Source organism: Simochromis diagramma, unplaced genomic scaffold (genome assembly GCF_900408965.1).
Source record: "Simochromis diagramma unplaced genomic scaffold, fSimDia1.1 OVJJ01000596.1, whole genome shotgun sequence".
Classification (NCBI taxonomy): domain Eukaryota; kingdom Metazoa; phylum Chordata; class Actinopteri; order Cichliformes; family Cichlidae; genus Simochromis; species Simochromis diagramma.
In genome coordinates, this window is record NW_024387245.1 from 2,542,178 (window position 1) to 2,568,058 (window position 25,881).

General features: G+C 39.0%; 3 protein-coding genes across 9 annotated transcripts; 1 reads left to right on the forward strand and 2 right to left on the reverse strand.

The window, feature by feature from the left end:
* Positions 1-3,247: 3,247 nt before the first annotated feature.
* Positions 3,248-5,880, reverse strand: c1d (C1D nuclear receptor corepressor). Of its 2 annotated transcripts, none has more exons than XM_040001005.1 (5): positions 5,762-5,880; positions 5,380-5,509; positions 4,246-4,312; positions 4,028-4,083; positions 3,248-3,939 (listed from the first exon to the last, which is right to left on the reverse strand). In XM_040001005.1, the coding sequence occupies exons 2-5, from the start codon at positions 5,503-5,505 to the stop codon at positions 3,748-3,750; spliced, it is 441 nt and encodes a 146-aa protein (XP_039856939.1). In that variant the 5' UTR covers positions 5,506-5,509; positions 5,762-5,880; the 3' UTR covers positions 3,248-3,747. The 2 variants fall into 2 exon arrangements, with proteins under 2 accessions (XP_039856939.1, XP_039856940.1); XM_040001006.1 differs by having other exon boundaries at positions 5,754-5,855.
* A 152-nt stretch (positions 5,881-6,032) lies between these two features.
* Positions 6,033-19,038, forward strand: LOC120714651. Of its 6 annotated transcripts, none has more exons than XM_040000995.1 (20): positions 6,033-6,463; positions 6,542-6,749; positions 6,993-7,159; positions 7,479-7,609; positions 7,795-7,961; positions 9,236-9,321; positions 9,684-9,764; positions 10,013-10,127; positions 11,870-12,045; positions 12,394-12,615; positions 13,083-13,285; positions 13,828-13,950; positions 14,253-14,390; positions 14,602-14,851; positions 14,989-15,190; positions 16,179-16,413; positions 16,694-16,818; positions 17,168-17,319; positions 17,887-18,109; positions 18,704-18,896. In XM_040000995.1, exons 1-20 carry the CDS (start codon positions 6,305-6,307, stop codon positions 18,841-18,843), a joined length of 3,303 nt encoding a protein of 1,100 aa, XP_039856929.1. In that variant the 5' UTR covers positions 6,033-6,304; the 3' UTR covers positions 18,844-18,896. The 6 variants fall into 6 exon arrangements, with proteins under 6 accessions (XP_039856929.1, XP_039856930.1, XP_039856934.1 ...); XM_040000996.1 differs by having other exon boundaries at positions 7,020-7,159; XM_040001000.1 differs by lacking the exon at positions 17,887-18,109 and having other exon boundaries at positions 17,214-17,319; positions 18,704-19,038.
* A 149-nt stretch (positions 19,039-19,187) lies between these two features.
* dnaaf10 (dynein axonemal assembly factor 10) lies at positions 19,188-25,769 on the reverse strand. Its single transcript, XM_040001001.1, has 8 exons — positions 25,497-25,769; positions 24,305-24,405; positions 23,923-24,053; positions 23,705-23,806; positions 22,755-22,870; positions 22,128-22,262; positions 20,083-20,180; positions 19,188-19,988 (listed from the first exon to the last, which is right to left on the reverse strand). Exons 1-8 carry the CDS (start codon positions 25,680-25,682, stop codon positions 19,781-19,783), a joined length of 1,077 nt encoding a protein of 358 aa, XP_039856935.1. The 5' UTR covers positions 25,683-25,769; the 3' UTR covers positions 19,188-19,780.
* Positions 25,770-25,881: the final 112 nt, after the last annotated feature.

Consider the following 25,881-nt stretch of genomic DNA (forward strand, 5'->3'; position numbering starts at 1 on the left):
CCCCATCATTCTCTGCAACACAGGCTGCAATGAAATGACTTTCCAGGTCTGTGTAGGTGATGCACTTTGGGATTTTAAAGGTTTTCACATTCAGCCTTATGAAATGCAACATGTGCCATTGTGTTTTTGTGAATTATAGCATTTTTAAACAAACCCTTTTGGTTTTCAATCAGGCACCTGTGCCCATCTGAGACTGATTCTTTTTTTTTTTTTTTTTTTGGCATGCATGCACATACAATTTAGCCTCCAATTCAAATTACTAAAAACGTACTCTGTGCATATCATCCCAATTTTAAATTTGAATCTCAGCATTTAACGCGGACAGCAAGCCCTTCTTCGAATAAAGAAAATGCGATGTGATTGAAAGCTCCAGAACAGCTACTAAATTGGACCTTGTGGCAAGATGATTTTAGGTCAAGAATAAACTCTGGATCTCATTTTGTCAGTGCTTTTCATTGTTTATCTGCAGCGTGGTGCTTTAAAGGCAAAAAAAAAAGAAAAAAAAATCTTCCCGACTTTCCATTCCCAAACTAGAACACATGACCAAAACAATGTTCACTTCTTCCTCATTTTTTTAACATTCCCTTTCTCAAAATATGAGTACTTTATACTGGGCTGAAAAGCACCAAATACAAGAAAAGAGAGGTGAAAGTGAAGAAATACATTTTCTCTTGTGCCCCAGGAAAAACTTATGACTTCTCTAAAGAATAGATAAGACACCCCGAATGTATCTGATGAGACACAAATGATAAATTCCAGGATATTAGAGGCAATGCAATAAAAAGTCTGGCTAGTGATTACATAGACATTATTTGAGGCTTCTGGATTTCAGCACTGTAATCATAGTGTAGCCTATTTATAACATCTTGTAACTGACAATCCAGCTCAAACTCTGTGATTTAAAGCAGGTTAACACAGTCTTTTGTCAGCAGACTCCATCCTTTTAGGAGACAGTGTTTGCAACAAAGGCTGCCTCTAACGCCATCTTGCCTGAAGAGGTCATTTGGTCTGATGCCTTTCACTCCACGTAATATAAACTTCCTCACCGCAAGCTGCTCACAAACAGCATAAATAAACAACCGCGGGACAAATCAGGGTTTGGAACGAGTTAGGGCTCACAATTTCAACATGAGAGTTTGTTTGTTCAAATTTGCTCGCACTGTGACCTAACTCCTTTATACTCAGCACATGTGTGGAAGAGGGCATTTGAAGGCGAACATAACAGAGAGGGGAAAAAAGCAGAAAAATCCATATTTTTCCAATATGCAGACGGGGCTGTTCATCAGGCAAAGTTTGACACATGTCTTTGAACAGAGTTTGAAACAACAACTTGGTGGAAAAACTTTAAAAAAAATGGAGTAGGAGGCTTTGGCTAAACAAATGTCATTTTTGGACGCTGCTGTAGGGAAGATGAGAAAAGGAAAGATGATGAAAAGAATGAAATGATACATTCCTTAGAATCTAACTCACTGCCTCGCTGTTTCCTGAGCTTGATTAGAGGGATGCAGTGACTCGAGGGTACATTAAGATTAAGATCTCGGCTGTCCAGAGGGAATTAGAAAAAGGAAGCTACATGGGTGCCTTTATCAAATGTGACATTGGTTTTTATAAGAGGGAGTCTCATTACAGCCTATGCTTATACCATGCAGCCATCCAACTACAACACTGTTTGCCATGGTTACAAAGGCCACTTTGTAATCAAAAGGTCACCAGTTTGACCGACGTGAGGGCCGATACAAGTTGCTATCGTGAATTAAATATTTCTCTGCTTGATTGTTATTTAGTACAATGCAGTTTCACCCTTTTTTTGTCCTATTATTCTAATGAAATGAGCTCTACAGTATTGTTTACTTTGACCAAGAAGGTGAAACACAAACATATGGTTTTTTAGTATGTCAGTGTTAAAGGGGTTTCATTCAAGAAATGAATTTTAAAAATATTTGCATGTTTTTAACTCTCGTTATTAGTGCTGAAAGTTTTTAAATGAAAGTAAAAACTGTATTTTTCGTCAGAAGGAAATCAGTTTGGGTTACATGTGATATTCTGCCTGTAAAGACTGGCTTAATTATTGCTTTGTTGCATGTTTCTGTAATATAAATTGCTGGTTTTATTGACTTTTTCACTACTTACTGTTGAGATGTTTGGATTGTCTGTATAGATTCTCATTCACCTGGGTCACAGTCATCTAAAGCAGCGATCCCCAACCTTTTGTGCTTAACGGACCAGTTTATGTCCAACAATATTTTCACAGACCGGCCTTTAAGATATCACGGATAAATACAACAAAATAAAACCAGTACCGGTACAAAAAAAAAAAAAGAAAAAAAAATAGGGGGATTTATTCATAACACACAGGAAAAGACCCAGGGAAACGGAGTTAAGGATGAAAACGATTAAAAAAAAATAACAGTAAAAACTCTGAAAACCACAAATTTCACACCTGAGCCTCAACTCTTGCGGCCCGTTACCAAACGACTCAGGCTGGGCCGGGGGCTGGGGACCACTGATCTAAAGTGAATGGGAGTCGAGGGCAGTTGAACAATCTGGACGTACTTGTGAGTCACAGGCATGTTGAAACCACCTTCACTAGGACAACAGTAGAGGTTATATACTATATATACACACAACAGAGACCAAACATTGAGTTGACCAAACACGTGCAGACACACACGCAATACCAATAAGTGTAATTTTTTTTGACAACATAGTATTTTATTCTATTTTATATAGTATGTTATTCTTTTATCTCATTCTATTTCATTATTTTTCTTAATTTCTGCTGCTGTAACTTTGAACTGTCCACTTTCTGCTGTGACACAACAAATTTGGGACTAATAAAGGTTTATCTTATCTCATCTTAAAAGAAGGACTATTGAGGAAGACTATCAAGAAACGAAAACAACAATAAGCCTTCAAAAAGAGAAAATTAATATTAAGATGAACTCAATTCTGCTGAGTATTAATTTTAGCTTTCTGTAAGCTCAATGGTGCGGCCCTCAACAATAATCCTAGCTTCTCATGTGGCCCTTTAGGAAAATTAATTGCCGACCACTGCCTTAGATAGATCAGCAGTGTATCATACGGTCAATTTATATAACCACCACGCTCTCTCAGATCGACCAGAGGAAACAGACAGCTGAGCAGAAGGCTCACATCCTGCACTTGCTTCCTGAAGTGCGACACTATTACACATTTCAGCACCATGCTGACAATAAACTGTATAAAAGAAAATAATTTAAACACTGTATTTTTGGTGAATATTTTTATGCTAAAGGCATTATACTCACAAAACCATTTTCTTGATGATGTTCAAAACATTGCATTTGTTTAAATAAAAAAAAAAAGAAGAAACTTTGATTCCTAGAATCACTTTCAAAATACAAAGATTTAGACCAGCGCAACATTACAAGAACATTACAACATGTTTCAAACCTAGAGCAGCTGTTAGCATCAAGATCCAAAAGTATGTGAGACTGCCCTGAGACGACGTGTCAAACGTAGCAACTACAGTCTTTTGCTTGTCAAACACATTTGCAGACTGCTGCGGGGCAACCATGAAAATTTACACGACTCCAAGCTATGATCCTGATGATGGATTGTTCTGTTTAGCTGTCTTGTGTAATTGTTGATCAGACAACCTTAGCCTTCAAATGTGGCTTATGACCAAAATGTTTTACCCCAGTGTTCATCACCCTTAAAGGTCGTGATCTTTTGCACTTTGACATACTCTGCAGCTTCTTCTTTATTTCATTTCTGCTTTGAACGCTTTGATGGAGGAGTTTCTGAAGATGTGCCTGCTGCTTTTTTTTTAGAATCCTTATCATCAGGATCATAAAGAGCACTCCGGACGAAGCGTGCAGCAGCTCCCTTATCCAGACGGGCAGCTTTTTTCTTCTCTGTGATCTCTTTCACTCTGTTCATATATGTCCTTATTCGCTCCTGAAACAACAGGATGGTTACTGAGGAATTAGACAATACATATGAATCCATGTGAGCAAATAATAAGTCAGAGATAGATGGCACATACCAATTCCTGTTTGATTCCATGTTCTCTGGGATTTATCCCTTGTGTTACCAAGTACACTGAGTAAGATAAAAAATAAAACCACATGTCCACACTTTCCACACAAAATGACATCCATGTATGGAAAAGTTGTAATGTATTTGTCTCTTCAGTATGCTTTCGCTAAATTTATCTATATTCAACAAGATATAAAGATTAGACAAAATAGGGAAAAAACTCACTCCAGAATAATGAATTAAGGGTGTAGGCAGACATCAGATCCAGCTTGGCTTGATCCAGAGGATCCAACTGTTAATGAACCAAATTGTATTTTATTTATAGCCTCCTGCATACGACAGATTAGTATCACTTTTTTCATTAAATGTATTTGTAACATATTCAATGCAGTATTGTTTCACTGAATAAAATTTTGCTCTATAAAAGAAAATAAATATAAACACACTAGCCACTTTATTAGGTACATCTTCCTAGCATTGGGTTTTGACATCCTTTGCCCCCAGAAGTGCCTTAATTCTTCATAGCATAGATTTAACAGGGAGGTGGAAACATTGCTCAGAGTTCTGGTCCATATTGATATGATAGCATCACACAGCTGGTGCCGCTATGTCAGCTGTACATCCATGATGTGAATCTCCTGTTCCACCACATCCCAAAGACAATCTGTTTCACTGAGATCTGGTGACGATGGAGGTCATCTGAGTACAGTGAACTAATAGTCATGGCAAGAAACCAGTTTGAGATGATTTCAGGACATGGCGTGTTACACTGCTGGAAGCAGCTATCAGACGATGCATACACTGAGGTCATAAAGGAAAAGACATGGTCAGCAACAATACTTAGGTAGGCCGGCACTTCTGTTGTTGTCTTCTGTTGCTGTCACCCATCAGCTGCCATGTTCAATGTGTTGTGTGTTCAGAGATGCTCTTCTGCATACCCTTACTGTTGTCTTCTTATGAGCCTGTGGCAGTCTGGCCATTCTCCTCTAACATCTGGCATTAACATGACATTTTCACCCAGAGAACAGACAATCACTGGATATTTTCTCTTTTTTAGACCATTGTATGTAAACCATAGAAATGATTGTGATGGAAAATCCCAGAAGATCCGCAATTTTCTGAAATACTAAGACCATGTTTCATCCCCATCTCAGTTGTTTTTCTTGACCATGTTCACATTCCTAAATTGATTGAGCTATTGGCACATTAAATAATCTGTTACCAAGTATCTGACCATGTGTTTCTAACAAAGTGGCCGGTGAGTGCACGAGTGTATACAGATAGTAGGTACGCACAAGCACAAATCTAAGCCAACAAAAAGACCACAGTACCCGATGTGTATAATAGTATTAGGCCTACCTTTTGCAGCAGGTCATTTCTGGGCATCGACATCAACTGCTCCAAGATGGTTTTAACTGAAGTCACTGACGAGTCGAAGCCCGTGAGCTGTTCATCTATCTCGTGAGGGTAGTCCTCTGCGGCCATATTTCTGTAAAATAATTGAATAATTACAACGTCGTGTAACTTTCCTATAGGACTATTTTTCATTAGAAGAACAGAAAAACAATAGCAATATGTCCAGGGAGAGAGCTAGCATACAATGCTAACAGGAAACCAAACTAACGTTTAGATAAGCTGAGGAAAGTGACAAAAGGGATAGATGTAAGTTACTAATTACTGATTTAATAGCAAAACTGGATCACTGTAAATTAAATCTAACAAAACAAAATCACACATTTACCCTGTTAGCAGACAACACGCTTTAGCCGACAGGAAATGACGTCAAAACTGTGACCTAGTCGTCTTCGTTTTCCTCTTCGCTCCTCTACCGCCGTCTGCCGTTGGGATGAGTGGAACAGCTAGTTATCGTTAGCTAAATATTTTTATTTTTTTCCAGCATGATAACAATTTTATTTGCAGTTTTCTATATTTTGTTTAATAACAATATCCGTTTTTGTGTAACCGTGTGTATTCTCTAAATCGACGCTCCTTATTATTGACTTTTGACACATTTTTTTAAGCAAGGGTCTAAACGAAAAACTTCTTTAAGTATCAGCTGTTGTTTTCATTCCTATTAAACGCCCAAATGTATTTAAAATACTCATATGTAGTAGTAACTTAATATCTAAATACAACAGAAGTGGTCATGTTACTGTGGTAACGTGGGGCGTCAGTGTGGTAAATAAAACTGAGCGCGCTGGGATGGGACAGCAGTTTAAGTGCTGTGTTTTGGGACTGTTGTAGCTCAACCCAAGCAAGCTATAAAGAAGACGCCCGAGTCATCATGGATAACTGTGATTTAGAGAAGCTCTGTGTTTCTGCTGGGAAGCTCCGTCCATCGTTCACACCTGAAGTCACAGACTACAAAGTGACTGTGGAGAGCAGCGTCAACGAAGTGACACTGGACGTGATGACAAGCGATTGTGGGGCTTCATATAGTATTGTGAGCAAGCTTTATGCCTTCTATTTCTCAATTCAAGTCTCTTTCGCATCTAATTTAGCCTTGTGATTTCTATTTCAGCTCTTTGGTGAAAGGTCTAACACGATTACACTGAAAGATGGGTTGAACAGAGTAGGAATCGAGGTGGTAGCTGAGGATGGCACCATAAAGAAATACAGTGTGGAAATCACCAAACTGTCAGCAAAGATCGCAGAGCTCAGTAACCTGGCTTTGGAAGGAGATATTTCACTTCACCCCGCGTTTTGCTCCAACGTTTTTGAATACAATAGTGAGTACAGCCTATCTGTGTTAAACAAGAAGTTGTATGTGAAATGTATAATTCTTTTGTTTTGTTTTCTATTTCAATTGATACACAAAAGCAGCCGCAGCAGTACACATGTAAATGTATGTATAAATATGCTACTTTGTAAGTGAATATTATTTAAAAATGCAGAGACATAAAAGGTTTGCAGTATTTCTCAGTTTACAAAATAAATTCTTATGTGCTTTTCTGGGGTTTTTTTGCCTCCAGATACTGTTCCCTTTTGTTGTAATTCAGTGACACTCCTTCCTGAGGTGCCTGACAGAGGCATTAAAGTTACAGTAAATGGGGTGAGCAGCTCGGAACCAGTCCCTCTGAATTTTGGAGACACAGTGGTGGAGATTTCAGTCTGTTCACCAGATGGCAGTGTTTCACAGGTATAATAAGACATGGATAGTGGTCAAACTTTATATATGCATCCTAGCTTTGAAATGCTTTGAAACTCATCATTATCCACCTGATAACATATAGTTTTCTTAATTTTTAAACTTCATAAGCTTTTAGCATAGCTTTTGCTTCTGTGTAATGAAACTTATTAGGAATTTGAGTCTTTTTAAAGGTCTCTGTTGGAGCCCTAATAACTCCTGCACATGAGTGGATCCATCTGCTTTGTACCCATACATTTATCTGTGGTAACCTTTTGTCAGTAAGGGAGTAGTTAGCTTTATATACCTAATGACCTTCTCACCTTTTCAGGTGTACAAGGTGTTGGTGACTCGAGAGCTGCTTCCTGTGCCTGTGACTTTCACTGATGTGAAGCAGCAGCTGGAGTATGAATGCCCAGTATCGCTAAGTGCTTTCTACAGGCCTTTGTCTATCAATCACAGGTAAGTCTTGAAACAACTCACACATATTGCAAAACATATTCGCCAATAGTCACATCCATTACTTATCCTTTGGTTCATGCTGAATATTAATTCGCAAATGAATGATGTGTTTCCTTTATATAAAAAAAATAGTATAATATATAGCAAATCACCTTTCACACATTTGTTATTTTGCTAAATTGTAGTGAACCAAAGAGCATCTTCTCAAGGCCTTATATTGAGATGCTTGCCCGAAGGTCAAAAGTTGACCCACTTAGTGACTGTCCTCTCGGAGACGGCTGGAAGGTTGTTGAACTGGACCTTGACAAGAAGATGTCAGCTGCCTTGGTCAAGTGTTTCTTTTTTCACAGAGGTGAAGCATTTCAAACATATTAGTTTAAAGCTACTGGGAAGAGCGGATGTTCTTATTCTGGATGTTCAGATAGGAGGAGGTTCTGTTGTTCTTAAAGAGAGCTAGTAGATTCCTGAACTTCTAGTACAATGAACGTCACATCAATGAATAACAAATGAAGCCACTGCCCTAATATGGATTCTTTGAGTTACTTCATTATTTCCACACCTATAGAAAATGCTTACAGCTACATTGTTGACAGGTATCTTACCTCTTAGCAGAAGTGATTACACAAGCTATACTATCATGTAACATGATGTAATACTGTAGACAACGATCATGTTACTCTAATGACAGGGGGTATTATTACTTAACTAAAACCTTGTGCCACTAACTGTCATGGGACAAAGGCTGGATTTTATATCAGGCCTTTATGTTCAGAAGATCTGGCTTGCTTACTCAGATGTGTATTTCTAAATAATCAAGGCTTCTCTTAAATTGTTTAATTTAGGTAAAAGTACAATTAGTAAAATTGTATTTATATAGCATCTTCCAAGATAAATATCACAAAGTACATCACAACAAAAATGCTTAAACATTAAAACAAAAAGTTACCAAAAGCAAGTTTCAAAAAGATGAGTTTTTAGCTTATTTATTATCTTGGGTACAAATCTGTCAGGGGCACATTAAGAACTTCTGTTTTCTCTTCATTAAGTTAGAGATAATTGTCAGCCATCCAATTTTATATAGTCTAAGCACCTCTGCAAAATCTCTTGTTTAGAAACACCTTGGGGCTTAAAAGACATACATAACTGATCATCTGTCATTCTCATAGCAGTGAAGGAAAATGTCCTTAAATTGCAAATGGCAGTTTTATTTATATACAACATTTCAACCTTAATATGCTTTATAAACGCCCCTTAACAGAACTTTGAAGCAAACTGTGATGAAGAGAAGTAGAAGAAAACGTGTTTAGAAGCAGCCACAGAAAAAGATCGATTAGAAAGATACGACCATAACAAAAAGACCCAGAAACACCCGCCCAGTATCTCAGCCTATCAAGCCTTTTGCACCCGAAGGGACAGATGGACTGAAAGACATTTTTGAATAAAGATGCAGGTAAAATATCGAGAGTGCAGGAGCATGCTTTCATCGAGTCAACTAATTGCTAGTTTGGACACATTGCCTAGGGGGAGGTTGCGCGGGGAGCAATTCTACAGATTTGTTAAATAACCTGACAGCTAAATCCATCCCGGTCCACCTCTAATGAGCTTTTTTCCCCCTTTTAAACAAAGGGTGTGACACTACGATGAAACTGTCTGAGCTTGGGTCACACATTCTGGACTGTTTACATAAACCCACTGGGGACCTAGATGCAAAGGTCAGTGTAAAAGATTAAGCAGTAACCTCCATTGCCAGAATCGCTGACTTTGGCACTGTTTATCCTTTATTTACAAGACAGTGCTCCATTTAACTGTGAGTAAACGTAAGTTTGAATTCCACAGTAAAATTAATGACCACGTTTATGGTGAACGAGTCAATAAAATAGTAGTTTTTATTAACCATGTATAATTTTTACATTTCAGTAATTGTTATTTTACCATTGCTAGAATGACAAACCCAGTTCTGTATATTCAGCACAGCCACCTTGTCAGTCCAGTTCGAAGCTTTATCAATGGAACCTGGTAATGGCACTTTATAAAATCTTTATTTGTGATATAATCAGGATACTATTTCTTTTAGGATGTAACAGAGACAGATTGGTATAAGAAGCACTTTGAATCAGCCAAATGTCTGGAGACAGAGACCAAACACACCTGTGAGGTAATAAGCTGTACTGGGTATTCCTTTCAGTGTCCAGTTAGTTAATATTCTGACTGATGTTGATGATACACAGCAAACCTAAAAACCTAAAATTGCCATAGTTCTATCTTGTGGTGAATGTGGGTAATCGAGGACCTTTATAGTTTACCCACTTAATCAAATGAAAAGTATAAGTTATAATATGGCTCATATCACTACTCCTACTGTATCTGTTTAAGCTTTCCTGCTTGGTCTATTTTCTACTACAGATTCGTAACTGGGAGAAAAGACTACAAATGACAGCAGCAGAAGACAGTGTTGACAAGTTGTGTGCTTTGGCCCAGGAGCACCTGAAACTCTACAGGCAACATCTGCCAAAGCCAGGCATGTAGCACTTTCACGCCTACATTTTAACACTTTGTGAATTATTATGCTGCATTGTAAGATGGTGATCCAAAACAAAATGTGGGTCAGACAAGAGTGTAAAGCTATTATAATACAAACTAGAAAGTCAGAAAAAAAAACCAAATGCATTTTTTACCTGTTACTTTTTATAAAGTGCTGACTAGTCTGTCCAAATTACCATCTGCCCTAATGCCGAATGTCTGTAGTTGCCTTTATTTTTAAACAGGCTATTTACTGATTATTTAAAAATACTCTGGAGCAAAGGGACTTTTTCCTTGCCTTACCTTGACAACACAGCTCAGCTTAAAGCTAATAAAAAATACATGAAAACAGGCTGCTAAGTGGCTACTTCTGAAGCGTTCTCTTTTATTTGACATGCCAGACACTCACACTCAAGTTTGTGCTCATGTTTTCTCAGCTATCTTTTGCCTTGCTAATTTTTTTGTGACTGAAAAGTATCAAAATGAGAATGAGTGTCATGAGGGTTGTTAGTAAAAAGTGTTGATTTTTGACCTTTCATTTTTCATGTGGCCTGGTGAAACGTTTTCATTTTTAAGACGCTGTTTGTTGCACATTAACATTAGCTCAATGCTTCTGTCAGACTCAAAAATTTCATCAGCTAAAATGACTTTTCTGCTATGTAGCATATATCAGTTATAAAACAGCAAATGCTGAATGGGTCTGCTTGTTGGATTATGTAATGTACCAGGGAATATAACCAATTAAAAGCTTGACATCAGTGCACTTGGACAGAAAAAGGACGCACTTGCCAAGGGAAGATACTCTCTTTCAATATTTCATGCAAAAGGCGCATCCAGTACTCGGTAAAGAGAAGGCAGCTAGATGGGAGAGTCTGTTTAGTTTTCATTATGCATTGTGCTGTGAAGTATTCATGCTTGGATGAAACTGTCCTTTAATAAGCTGTTCAAAATGAGCTCACTTCACAAAGCACACAATACCTTATCCAAGTTTTTTTTATTTTTCTGATTCTCAATACAGTTGGAATGAAATGTATTAAATTGGAGAGTCAAAATTGCTGTACTAAGATTTACTTCCATATGAATTTTATTACTGCTACTACTAAGTACTACTAAGTGACATGATACGTGCTGAATTCTTTATAATTCCTGGAACAAAACACGATCATCAGGTTTACACTGCTGCTGGTTGCTGACAGCGTTTTGAGCACGCCACCAAATACAATCCAAAGAATTACAAAAAGAGTTAAATTCAAGTCAGCTGATTATAAAGGGCTTAATTACTTAATAAAATTCGAAACTAAAGCCAATATTCATGACGCATGCTGTGTACTGATTAAATCAGTTTCTCTAAATACTTCAAGCTATGTTTATATGTGTAAGATCAATAAAATTGCTAGTGGTAACAACAGCCAACAACATTTTATTCTTCTCACATTAATAAACACATTTAGACAGTGTTCTTAAGCTCAAACAAATACTTAAACTAGACACACTTATGGTAAAATTGTAGATAGGAAGTCTATTGTAAGTTTGGTTTGATCTTACATTTGAACTGAAGGGGGTTTTAAATGGGTCTTTAAAACTCTTAAATGTAATGTCATCCTGCGGCGATGAAAAATGTTGTTTGCCAGTACTATATAATCTATATAGATGCAAATTCTCTCATATATATGCAAATCCTCTGGTCTCTCTGTCAGATGTGTACCACAAAACAGTGTTTTATTTTTCCCATTTCCACAGGAGACCTGTTGCACCATGAAGATGGCCAGTCTCCTCTGCATAGCCTGGAGCAGGCTGCTGTCCACTATGCATCAGCTATCAGACTTAACTCCAGAGATGCCAGGCTTCACTTCCAGCTGGGTCTCGTGCTGGAGGAGCACCATTACGCTACAGAGATGTACAGCCTACAGAGGAAGGTGTGGTACTATTATACACAAATAAAAGCTCTCTATGCAGCATATTAGTTGTATTAGAACAATGAAAAAAATTACTGAAGGTTATTTTAATCAGAATTGCATAGTAAATAACATGCTAATTTTAAATTAAAATATATGGTCAATTACAGCTGAAATGTCAGTTAACAACATTGCTTTGATGTTGCAGTACACACTTTCAGTATTCATAAGCATGTGGAAGTTTATGAAATGTGACAAAGCTTTCAGAAAATATAAAAATAGTACTTTTTTTGCCAGTTTATTGTAAATCAGTTGTCTTGTTGATTTTTGAGTTGAAAGCTAATGAACCTCGCATGTTTCAACTCAAAGGCTGACAAAGAGAGAGATGAATTAAGTGATGCCAAATCAACAGCACATCAGGATGACATCTTGGCTGTGTGTAAACTGCACGGTTTCCTTGGAACACCCACAGTAGAGAACCAGCTGCAGGCTCTGGATAAAGAGTATCATCTGCTCAAAGAGCAGGGACAGTCCAGCAAAGCGGACTATGTTCAGACTCTCTACATCTGGCTTTCTAAGAAAACTGGCAAGGTAATTGTGTCATATGCTGTCAGTACCTCTGCTTCTATTGCTTGAGGAAACTGTTTTATCTGATAGTGATGAAAAAGATTAGAAGATTAGTGAGGGGCCAGTACAGACAGGCTATCGCCCTCTTCCTAACATCAGTACAACTTCTCTTTGACTTATGAGTGATCTGTTAGAATGTAAAACCACCCTAACCCTTTTGTAAACAATATTCAGTTCAGCATCTCAGAATATTACTGTTAACATTTCCACAGGCTCTTCAAACACACTTAAGTCGTCACAGAGCTGAATTTTATTCAGCTGAAGATCTTGATGTTTTTCATTGCTAGTTATAGAAATCAATATCGTTCCAGATACTTCAGTTCTGCATTCACTACCATGGTAAATATAGATATTGTTCTGTATGGTTGTTTTTAGTCAAAGCATCTATGACTGTTACTTATCATCAATAAACTTGGACTTGGTGGTTGCAGGACATCAGTGCAACTATGCAGGATAAAGAGAGCTATATCCACCGAGCCCTTCTGAAGTACCTGGATGCCTGGTCTCTGTGCCCAGAAAGCTGGGAGTACAGCCTCCATGCAGGAAGGCTGCTGCTGCTGCAAGGGAGGGAAAGGGAAGCCCTGCTGCACTTTCACAATGGGCTGGCCCTACGGCCCCTACACCCTGCACTCAGGTCAGTTTGCAGGATTGTACATACGGTAGTAGAAGAAGGAAAAATATTGTAATACTAATAGTAACTTGTAATAGTAACAAGAAACTAGATTAAAGAAGCTGATTAAATATTGCAGAGTTAGGAAGCTGTGCAGCTCTCACTGTGATGTCACTGTGACATAGATAGAAATAGATTAGATATCAGCCAGAAAATCAATGCTGAAACTCACAGAGGTCCACTGAAAAATGATACTAACAATTATTTAGTCTGCTGGTAACAGCTTAAAAGCAAGAGTTTGACAATCTGTTGCTCAGCTACTGAGTTTCTGGTAATCAAGAACAAAATACAGAGAGGTTAAAATATGCGCATCCTTTCTGTGGCTGTGTAAGAGCAGGTTTGAAAAAGCCCTTATTCTCCTTCTTAAATTCTCACTCCATGATAAGCCCTCTATCATATAACCTTTCTAAGATTAGACTGTTAAACAGGGTAAACTGGGTCTAGATTCTAAACATCTAAAAACTAGATCAGAGCTCTTCAATGTGTGTTGCCGTTCTTTTTTCCAGATTCTTCGCAGGCCTGGGTCTGCTACTGCAGGAACAGAAAGCCTCTGAGGATGCAGAGAAGGAGGCTGCTTTGTTCTTACAACAGGGACTGGAGCACTTTATCAGCCAGCGCTGCAGCAAGAGGTGTGTGTGTGTGTGTGTGTGTGTGTGTGTGTGTGTGTGTGTGTGTGTGTGTGTGTGTGAGTGTGTGTGGTGGAGGTGGAGGTGGATATATTCAGTGAGAGAGGGAGAGTGTGAGGCCATGACAGCAACAATAATATACCAGCTTGTTCTGTTTAAGCCTGTCGAAAGGAGAGGTAAACTGATTGAAAGAGACCACTATCATCTACAGAAGCACATTGATACACTTTAAGTTGTGCCATCTATAGAGTTATAATGGCTGCTTCGTGCTTGTACTGCCATATATTTTATGATTTTGTTTACAGCTGGGAGGAGCAGGATCTATCGGACCCTCTGTCCAGCCGCAACACACAGTTCCTACGTGGCCTTCTTACTCTGGGGCAACTGCAGCAGAGAAGCACATTATGCACAAAGGCCATGAGTGCTGAACAGGTCTATCATATGTATGTAAAACTTTGGGAGTTTTTATTTTTTGCTGGTTTTATTATTCGGGGTTTGCAGTGGATATCGGCTCTAACGAGCTGTCTCACTCATCTCAGCAGTGAATGTGCGATCCAAAGAAAAGTCCTGTCATTTAAGAGTAGAAGCCAGTTTAGCTGTTTTAACCACTACATAAAAACACTGTCTTCTTGTCTCTGTGCTGGACTGCTTCAGTGTGGCAATGCTGAGTGCCCAGAGTGTGAGTCAGTGTGTACGTCGTGGTGAGGTGAGCAGGCAGCTGGAGTGGGTGCTGCTGGATGCTCACTTTGCCCTGCTGCAGAGGCTGACCCAGCAGAGTGAATGCCAGGCTAAGACTGGCATTGAGAGGCAGTCTCTGGTGGCAAAAAGATGCCAGGCCCTCACAGCTCTAATACGTCACACCTCTATCACTCCCTGTCAGGAACTTCTTGACATGCAGGAAAGGGTATGAGTGTTGAGCTTTCTTTTTTACGAGTGCAGGGTACCTAATCCATAGAGTGACTGTTAATATCCAAGAGTGTTTCGTGTGACATAATTCAGACTTTTTTTCTCTTCCGGTTTCTTTACTGCTGGTGCATGAAGACGTGCCACCTTGCAGTAGTAACCACACCGCGTGACAGCCATGCCCTTTGTCTCTTGGGTCTGGCACAGCTGGCTCAGTACGACAATAACCCAAATTCAGAAAGGTCAAAGGAAGCTATAAGTGATGCCTTTCTCAGCCTCCAGGCCAGCATTGAGCTGGAACTCGAGACTCAGATTGGAGAGCCACCTGAACAGCTGACCAGTGAGTCTCTGTACATTAACTAAAGTGAGCTTTTCCAGAGAAGATGGTTTTCCCAGCAGCTTGCAGTGGTGCACTTCTTTTCACTTGTGAGGTGAATAAAGCTGGTTTACCTGTAATGTGTAGAAAACTACATAAAAATAAAGCAGAATTGTAGGCCTGACCCCAGCCAGATGAACCAGCTTCCTCCACCTTACAAGTGGGAGGAAGGTCACCACCGTAGGCTGCTGGCAACACCATGGGTCCCTTTCATTATGCTAATGTGCCTCCTCACTTCCTTCACTTGCATTTCTTGCTCCCAGCAAGGATGTGAGAGAGATGAGAGGAAGCGATGCCAAGATGCAAGAATCAAAGCTGCCAAATGAAAAATCCTTGCCTCCATAGTGTCGGTCTCAAGTTATGTTAGTTACTTAAGAAGGTTCACAGCTGCATCACTGAATGATATGAATGTCCACAGAACTTCTAATATTATGATTTCTTGTCTTTTTTCTCATAAGATTAATGTATCTTAATTTTAGTGGCATTATTGCCAGTGTTGATTTTAGTCATATAGAATTCATTTTAAATATTTTAATTTATGGAAAGGTCAGTGTCATAAACCTGTTTCATAGAACCCCCAAAATGGTAATCATAGCCCCTCATGTCCTTCAGGTACATTTACCTGGAAGATCTCCTGTGATGGTCTTTAGGAAACAATTTCCATGCTATGGGAGGAGAGGGGATGCAAGAAAGCATATGTTAGCATAATGAATGAAAAGGACCTGATATTCTCTAGCAAACATACTTCATTGACATCTCTGGTGGTCATGTAACTTTTATATTCCATGTCTTGTGCTTGTATTTCATGCCAGAATTATTACTTCCTATCAAACTGATGATTGTGTTTCAATGAATGTTCTGTTATTTCTTCCAATAGGCTGGTGTTTTTAACACATTTTTAATGTAGCCTTTTTGGAATTTAACTTTTCCTCACCATTACCTGTTTGCTCAGAACAAAAGTGGTGGCAGGAAAAGGTGGAGGTTAAAACTAAGGAAGCTGCCAAGCAGTCCATCACCCAACCAGCTGGTGTAAAGGAGACTTGTGACATCAAATTGGCAAAAAGAGGAGTGCAGCAGGGCAGGGGAGGTTCTAGGTGTGTAGCAGTAGCTGTAACCAAAGCACCAGCTCCAGCTCCCATCAGGGGAGGGAAGGCTGTCCGGAATCCAGCCAAAACCCCTGCAGCCAGGTTTGTACTGAGAAAGGTGTTTGTAGATACATGGTTTAGATGGTTTTCCCTTTCCCATTGTCATAGCATGAATGATTTCCTATGGATTTATAGCCTGTATAGCTTTGCCTTGCTTCCTACGTATGAAGCAAAAACAGCCTTTTACCATTTATGACTCTGGGTCTGCTATATATGAAAAGACAAAACAACAACAAACAACCAAACTAACAAAAAAACAGACTTTTCACTTGAATATTAAATAAGTTTTTAGAGAGCCTGTATTATGCTTTCTCTCCTGTAGGGGGAGTTCTGGAGCAGCTGCCAAGCCAGATAGGGTGAAACTTTCTGGTCATAACACTAAACCTCAGCTCCCGCTCAACAAGTCTAAACAGGACAGTTTCTCTGATACTTTGAGGAAAGCTGAGGGTAAGGCATTACAGAGGCAAGTCTGGGAAACTGAAAATCCTTTCTTGGTGAGGTGTGAACAGGTTTTGCAAGCTACAATAAAAAAAAAAAAAACTACACAGAGAAAATCTAAATCTTGATGATAAAAGAGGGCTTATACATTTTTCTGTTTAAGAAGTTCAAATATAATGCTGTTTAACTGAAGGTATAACATGCAAAGCAGTGGTATTGATTACTTGAAATGCAGATGATTTGACATTAGTTGTTTAGCACCACTGTCATAAATATACAAATTTTCTTTACTTAAGGATTTTGGTTTCCAAGAACATTAAATGGGTACAATGTGGGATTCAAAACAATCTCTGTTCAGTTGCTGTGACAGACAAAATCCATGAGTCCAGTCTGATGAACCGCAGATCTCATGCAGCAAGCCTGGGTCTGGCTCGAGCTTACTCGCGATCTCCAAACACCCAGGACCAAGCAAAACAGCTATACCAAGAGGTCATCGCAATGGCACCAGAGGTCAGTTATCTTTTATATTTGCATTTTAAAGCGTTTCCCAAAGTTTCACAATAGCTTCCAGTCACATTAAGTAAGGATTTTATTAACATGTTCTTTCTCCCACCAACTCTGTGGAATAGCCACATGTTCTGCTGTTGGACGAGAAAATTAAACTATATATATTCAGATTTTAAAGTCTCGTGCTCAAGACTTGAAAGCGGTTACCCTTTGTTCATAAATCTTTGCCTGAAAAAAAGATCTCAATTATGTCTGAAGAAAATGTGCAGTATAATTCAAGACATTCAAAATATGAGGGAGAGATTCATATAGAACTAATAAAATGTCATTATTTGATCATTTGATTCAAATTTAGCTGAGATTTCTGAGAAAATACTTTCATACATCTCATCTACGGTGAATATAGTCATTCAAGAACATTTAGGAAAAAGATTTCCCATTACATGTCTTCGATATTTAGAAAACCTCTAAAAGTTGTAGTTTAAATATTTTTAAAGAGTCTCATGCTCTTGGTGTTTATCTGGTTTAATGCAGTGCAGATCAAATATGATTAATGAACTGACTGTTTAGATCCATGATGCCTACATCGAGCTTGCGCAGCTGCTGGAGCCATCCGACCCTCAGGCTGCTTTGGATGTATACTGCAAATTCCCTTTGAAGCCTGTGGCTGAGCAAAACTTCGAGGATGCCTTCATCACAGGAGAGATTGTGCGCATGCTGATGTCTGAGGAGCAGTACGACCACCCACAGCTTGGCCCCAGCCTCATAGCTTATGGCAAAGTCATGGGCCTAAGTGATTACTTTTTATTATTATTATTATAAATACTATAAACACGTGGTATTAGCTTTGGAAAAAGTCAGACTTGAACAGTAAAAAGTTATTTACAGAAACCTTTAGAGTTTAAACAAAATGTCTAGTTAAATAACTTTTTAATGATTTTGAATGGACATGGGGAGCATCTACCTATAAAGTGTGAGTGTTGCTTATTAAGATTGCCAGCTACAGATACATTTTTAGGTGTAAAAAAAATACTGGTTTACCATGATTTTCTTTATAGGCAGCTGGACTATATTTACCAAATGTGTTGTACTGAAATCATGCCGCCAGACCCATGTGACATGCCATGTCGTGTTATTTATAGAGATGTATCACATTCAGCTGGTGTGATTGACAGATAGATGGCATATTGCATACTAAATAGTAATACATATATGGTGACTGCTGTCAAATAAACTGTCTGGCCACAGGGCAAGTCAGGATATAATGTAGTTATATAAAGATATTTAATATTTTGTCAGACACACCCAGACAATATGACATGCTACAATATTTTTGTCAGTGTGAGTGAACTAATTTTGTTATGCAAATCTGTGGTTGTGTTTGCAGGTTGCATAGAGAATTACATTCACATTTTGGATGGAAAGTCTAAGACCAAGCTGCTAAAGACCGTCTACGCGGGGATCCACAACAGACAAGAGGATGATGAGGATCTGCAGAACTTCTTCAAGTTCAAGTGCTGGATATGATGTTTTTGATTGTTTGCCGTGTTGATGTAATAAATTCGGAGTCTTGAGTTTAATTCTAGTCTCTTCTCCCTGGCTGCTGCATATGGTAGGGTATTCACCATCTAGCCTTTTAAATGGCCCCCCATATTTAATTTCAAAGTGTAAATGACCATTAATGTTGTCCTCAAAAGAAATGGGACACACTAACACTTATAGTAGCATGCAAATCAAAGGGGTGATGTGCAACTGTGATTGGGCCTTTGTGTGTTCTTAAACAAAACTACTTATCTTGACTACAATTACTACTGCAGTATGAAATAAGCCATTTGTATTTGGTTAAAGCAACTGAGAAATCTTTTTTTTTATTCAAATACAGATTTAATTAGGAAAAACACCTCTTAAAAATGTCATGTCAAAAGCCACAACTTAAACAATAGACAAAAGTGAACTACAACAATGTTCACTGACAGTGCAACAACGGAAAACGTTTCAGTTTCCTCCTACAAAAACAGAAATTGATGAGAGAAAATAAATCTTGATCCCACAGTAATTCCAAGCCAGAGGCTACAGTTATTTTTCCATCCACATAGAGACTTTACAGGAAACGTATAATTGCGTTACAGGGATACTTCTCTGCAGTAAAGGATAATATCATCTGCAGGGCTCAGCCAGACAATACACATTTTTTAGGGATATCATTTAACATAGGGGGAAGAAATGGCCAAACTCAAGTTTCCCAGTTAATCTAAAATACTTTTTAAAGGAGTATTGATTGAAATGGACATGAGCAGTCTCCAGGACTTGCAGTAGAAAATTGGTGTCTTCTACTAAAAGACTACTCGTCATTAAGCCTGTGACTTACACACGGGTGGTGCAGCACTGCAGATACTTGTTTGTTTTTTGTTTTTCCCATATTAGGCTGCACAGATCACAAAAAGTCTTTTATGCAGTGCAGTTGTTAAACTATGTTGAGTTTAGTGACAATAAGTACACGGACAGACTGGTCAAAACCCGAACACACACACAGGCCCTGCTTGTCTGGGCTCCAGTCCAGGCTGGCAATTGGCTGAGTAGACAGAGTGACATTCTGTAAGAGGTTGACAGATCCAGCTACACCTACGTCAACACCATCAGAGTCTTTCTTGCATCTCTGAGCAGGATACTCACTGGAAATGACATCAAAACACAAAAAATTATGGTTAGTTTACAGTTTACAGGAAAGAACATTGTGTCTGTTGACTGACTTGACTGGTTACTTACTATTTCCATAGATGTAGGTTGCCGGCTCCTCCTGTGGTCATAAAGATGTCTCTGTTCTGAGGCAAATGTCTCACCTGCCAAATGGTCGACTTATGAGCCTAAAATAGAGAAGAGTCATGTTTAGTACATAAAGTGTACCGAAAGACTGTAAAGAAAACCTTTCAACCACTTTAGACTGATAACAGTCACAAAGTGTGACTTGTGCTGTTTTTAGAGGTTCCTGTTTTGACTCTTCTTTGGTATAGACTTAAATTCAAAACACAAGTAAAATTTATATCATCAGTGGAATAGTCCGATCTCTGACATTGCATCTTTCCCTTGCTTCCATTGCCAAAAATGCTTCATTTTCCTTGCTTCAGCTGGACAAACTGAATTTGAAAAAGTTTTTGTTTTGCATATGCGAAGTATCGCCACCAAAAAATATTTTGCATTAAAACACACAAAATATCTAGACATACGAAAGGACATTAAAAAGCGAAACAGAAAAACCTCGGAATCCACGTGAAAGAGGCTGCTCTTGATGCTTTGAAAATGACTGAAATTTTGACTATAATAACCATCAATACCATGATATTAATGGCGCCATCTCCAACAACGATGAGGCGGCCTACATGGATGAAGTGAAGAATCTGGCATCATGGTGCCAGGACAACCATCTCCAGCTGAACCTTGGCAAGACCAAGGAGCTGGTGGTGGACTTCAGAAGGAGTCAGCACAGAGACTACAAGCCCATTATCATCAATGGAGCTCCAGTGGAGAGGGTGCAGTTCTTCAAGTATCTCGGTGTCCACATCTCCTCAGACCTGACATGGTCTGCCTACATTCAGCTCCAGACCAAGAAGGCTAAGCAGCGCCTGTACCACCTACGACAACTGAGGAAGTTTAGGGTCTCTCCTGAGATCCTCAGGATTTTCTATACAGGCGCTGTGGAGAGCATCCTCACACAGAACATCGCATCCTGGTTTGGGAACAGCTGTGTTAAGGACCAAAAAGCTCTTCAGAGAGTGATCTGTACAGCAGAACGCTGCTGCAGGATTGCTCTCCCCCCGCTTCAGGACACCTACACCAGGAGATGCCGGACTAGAGCAGCACAGATACAGAAGGACCCGTCCCATCCTGGCAACACACTGTTCCAACTTCTGCAATCCGGTAGAAGGTTCCGCATCATCCGGGCAAGGATAGAGAGACTCCAGAGGAGCATCTATCCCCAAGCCATTTGGGCCCTAAACCAACCCCCCTCACCCTCTCACATCATCCATAAGTGACTGAGACAGGACTCTCTTCTAGACACTCTAAACCCACCGGCACAATGTACATTTCAAATTCCTTTAATTTTAAATATGTTCATATTGTCTATTTTGTAAAATAGTCAGATTGTCTATTCTTATTTAATTCACTTAATGTACAGAAATCACCTGCTTGCTGCATACATGCTACTACTGCACATTCACCTAATGTATATATTATATATATAATGTCTGTCCCCCCCCCCCCGTTGCACAAGTCGAGGAGCGTGTCAGGTTACATTTCACTGTGCGTTATACTTGTATAACTATGCATGTGACGAATAAAGAACCTTGAACCTTGTAAAGTCCATCTTGTATTTTAGTCTGAAATTCTTGGTGGAACCTTATGACTCATGGTTGGAGACACTGGTGTGCCAACTGTTGATTGCTCAGAAGAACTGGACAAATATTTAGAAAGCCAGGCCCCTGGATTTCCTGGGCCTAGCTAACACTTGGAAAGCTGGCCATGCACTAATCCTGGTTTAAGTGTAGTTTTTCCAGCGTTTTCCCACAGAAAGCCACACATCTCTTCCCTAACATGCCCAGTCTCATTTTTCGGGCCGGTTACACAAAGGTAGTTAGACAAACATGACCCCAAACACTTCCAGCTGTAAAAACGGTCAAATTGCCGTTTGCCCCCATTTCTTTCTATACCACACAAATGTAACAATAACAATAATAGTTCTAATAGCCTTTTGACATTTTCCCCATACATAGCAGCCAAACATCCATCTGAGTCACTCCACCCAGGTTAATTACCTTTTCAGAAACCGAGGCGAAGCCTTTGGTAGGGTGCTGGGTCCTCATGTCAAAAACGTGGAATTTTCCCTCCAGTGAAGTGGCCACCAGCTTGTTCATGTTGATGTCTTTCCTGTCAAACTCCACACAACATACCTAGTCAAGAAAAAAAAAAAATAATAGAAATGAGTCACTCCCTGGATATTTACCACATGGCAAAGCTCCATCACAAATGATTTTACCATGCAGTAGAATGTGTTGAACTTGGCATAATGACTTCTGGCAGGTTTAAACACAAGAGGAACTGAATGAAAGAGACAGCCATGTAATAAAATCAGAGCAATTCTTTGTACAGCTTATGGCATGTGAGGAAGTATTCACCTCAGACTGCCCTGTTGTTTTATGTGCAGTGTAAATGATGTGGGAAGTCATTTTCAGCTCTGTCTCCACATTTCACACCGTTTTTGTCTGCATTATAGTTCAAAATCTGTTATTTGTGCAAAGGAAATATTATGTGCCAAAAGAATTCAACCCTTAAAAAAAGCATTAGCTTTAACTATTTTGATTCATGTTTGGTTGAATCAGAAAAAAAAAAAAAGTAGAAAATTTATATATGCCACATACTGACAACTTTTTCTTTCACCTCACCCCATTTTTAATGTTCGTTTCCCACCGTAGAGACATATTCCGCAGATCGAAGAGTTTGATGTCACCATTGTCATATCCAGCACAAACACAGCGGTCCTGATCATTAAAGGCATGACCTGAAATGTAAATGTAAAGGATATTTTAAGCCTGGGAAAGATCACTGAAAACAAACACAAAGGCACAACATAGGTTTATGGCTGCATTTCCATAGGTGTTCATGCTCATGTGCTTTTTTTTTCCCCACTGTACCATCTGTTTGCACCTTTTGTGTTTGGAGGTCATGGATCAGGATGTTCTTAAAAAAGTATACATGAAAAACAAACAAAAACAAAAGTTTTGTTTGTCATGTCTTATCGGTTATGTGCAGTGCATTACAGCAGCTTTATTTATGGTGGCTGATAGGTTAGCATTGTTGCTTCACAGAGTGTCCTTTGTCTGACCCAGAACAGGGTGCTTCTCTCTGGAGTTTGAATACTCTCTCCTGACATTGTACCTTTGACCAAGGGACTAGCTGGAATTTGGGCTTTGTTCTGCTGTTTAAAATTCAGAGAAATAATCCCCTTTACTAGGTATAAAGAAATCCCTCAAATTGTACACAATAGAATATATGATAAATATTTTTTTACTGCTTCTTAGAATTAATATAACCTATGACTGTATCAGTTCTTATCACTATCAAAAATGCATTACAGTCCTGTCTCTGTGGATACAGATAAAGTGGAGAGCATGTTTTTAAACTTTACTTGTGGATGTTGGTACTTCGGTCCTCAAGAAAATAATGTTCTGTGAGGACCCTGTTAAGGGGCACAAGCTGTAACAGTGTCCTTTATACTACCACAACTATTGCAGGAGCCTTAACCTCTTCAGACCTTATGTTCTTTTCTGCACACCATGGAAGTAGGGGAAGCACCAGCACTATCAACTTAGTTTCTGAAGAATATTTTACAAACCAAAAGCAACAGTCCAGCAGTCCCTCTTGGTTTCTCCTTCCATTGGCTCCATGTTGGCTACAGGGGAATCCTTCTGTCTGGGATCCCACACCTTGACTGTACCTATTAAAATACAATCATGTAGGATCTAGTCTTATTTTCATGTACTTTACTTTCCCACTATCATTGCACTGAAAAGTAATTACAATCTAGTTTGTTTGTTTTTTAAATGCTCTTACCATCTCTGCTTCCAGTAACGATCTCAGGCGCACCATCACCAATCCCCAGACCACCAACACCATCAATACTATTCACGATCTCTTTGTGGGCCTTTACAGCATATACGGGCACATCCGGGGTCTCTAGATTCCTGTGAACCACAGGACATCAGTACTGAATAAGTCTAATGTCGACGTAACAGATTTTTAAAATAACATTTCCATTACATTTTTTCTATTCCATTCCAATTATAACTGTCTTTGGGATTGAACCAGCTTTGAATATAAGATCTACAATTAACATAAGAAGTGTTTTTTGGTTAAAAATAGAATTTAAACCTTGCTTTCCCAGTTTGATTCTTGCTATTACAGGCACAACAGTTACAATTGGTGTATACAATACCATATATTGAGATTTCCATCAAAATCCCCTGTTGCTATGTGTCTTTGCTGAAGAGACGTGGCCCCAAATGTTCCACATTTTATAGCTTTAGGTTTCTCTACCTGAAACATATCACAGAGGTAAAAGTTTGTTTAGTTTCGTGAATGGGACAATTCAGCATATAATGGAAAAGCAGTGTGGAAGGAGTGCAGTGAAAATGTATTTTCATAATCCAAGTGAGCTTGAGCTTCAGGGCATAAACTGACAGTCAGGCATTCTCCTTTAGGATTTTCTGGTTGAACCTATTAATTCAAGTCGTCCAGGCCAAAAGCAGCAAAACAGCCCCAGACCATCACACCACCATGTTTGATTGTTTGGTATGATGTTCTCTTATGAAATGGTGTGTTAGTATTACGCCAGATGTAACATGATTCAAACCTCCCAGAAAGTTCAACTTTTGTCTCTTTTTCAGTTCACAGAATAATGGGGAACATCAATTTGTTGTTCTTGTTTTTTTAGCTAACGTGAGATGGCCCTTTGTGTTCATTTTGGTCAGCAGTGGTTTTCACTACGGAACTCTCCCATAGATGCCATTTTTTACCGATTCTCTTTCTTATCATTGAATCATGAACACTGACCTTAACTAAGACGTTCTTGTCTTATTTGCTTGATCATTTGAAACATGCGTTACAAATATGCAAGAACATAAGAAATTGGGAAGAGGGCAAATACTTTTTCACAGCACTGTATCATGTAGGCACTCTTGATTCAAGCTTTAGCAGCAAAATGACCTACACTTGAAACAAACAGGCAAGATAAGTATAAAAGAATCATGTTTATACACGTTTTGTTACGTTTACTCTCCTTTATCTGTATCTTGATGCCTGGCACACATCCCATGGTGCAAAACTACAACAGTAAGTTTTGTTTGTAGCACGATACACTGGTGACAGCGTAGCAATCTTTTACTCATTGCAAATGATGCTATAGTATTTGCTTTTTAAGTATAATCTGGATAAAGTATGCCAACTATAGGATAATCTACAGTAGAACAATAATGAACGGGCTGCCTTCAAATTGTTGTCATGGAAACACCCTTGCCAGACTTTTCTAGAACTCTTCGACGGGCTAGCTAGCTCTGTACGCCGTTTGTATGAAATATCTGAGAGAAAAGAAAGGAACAAAGGCCCACAAGAGTAGAACGTTAATGTACCTCCTTTATGAGCTGAGCCTCGCCTTGGTGAACTTCATATATTTGAATCACTCCGGTTCCACTAGGAAAGTTTCCCAGACAGACAAACTTCGCGCTGCAGGGAATCCATTTACTGTCAAAAACCGTATAGTTCAAACTCTTCTGAATATGCGTAATAATCTGAGGCTTGGACAGCGGCGATGACATTTTTTATAAGAAACACTGATATCGGCGTGAAAAACTAGACAACTGTCGCTCTCTTCCAAAACAAACTAGGTACAGCTGAGCGAGCGGCTGCCTTAACAGATGCCTGACAAAATGCGTATCTTTCAATAAAATATCTATGTACATTGGTACAAAAATCATATGCAAAAATATATAAACAGCCTGCATTCAATTCTAAAGA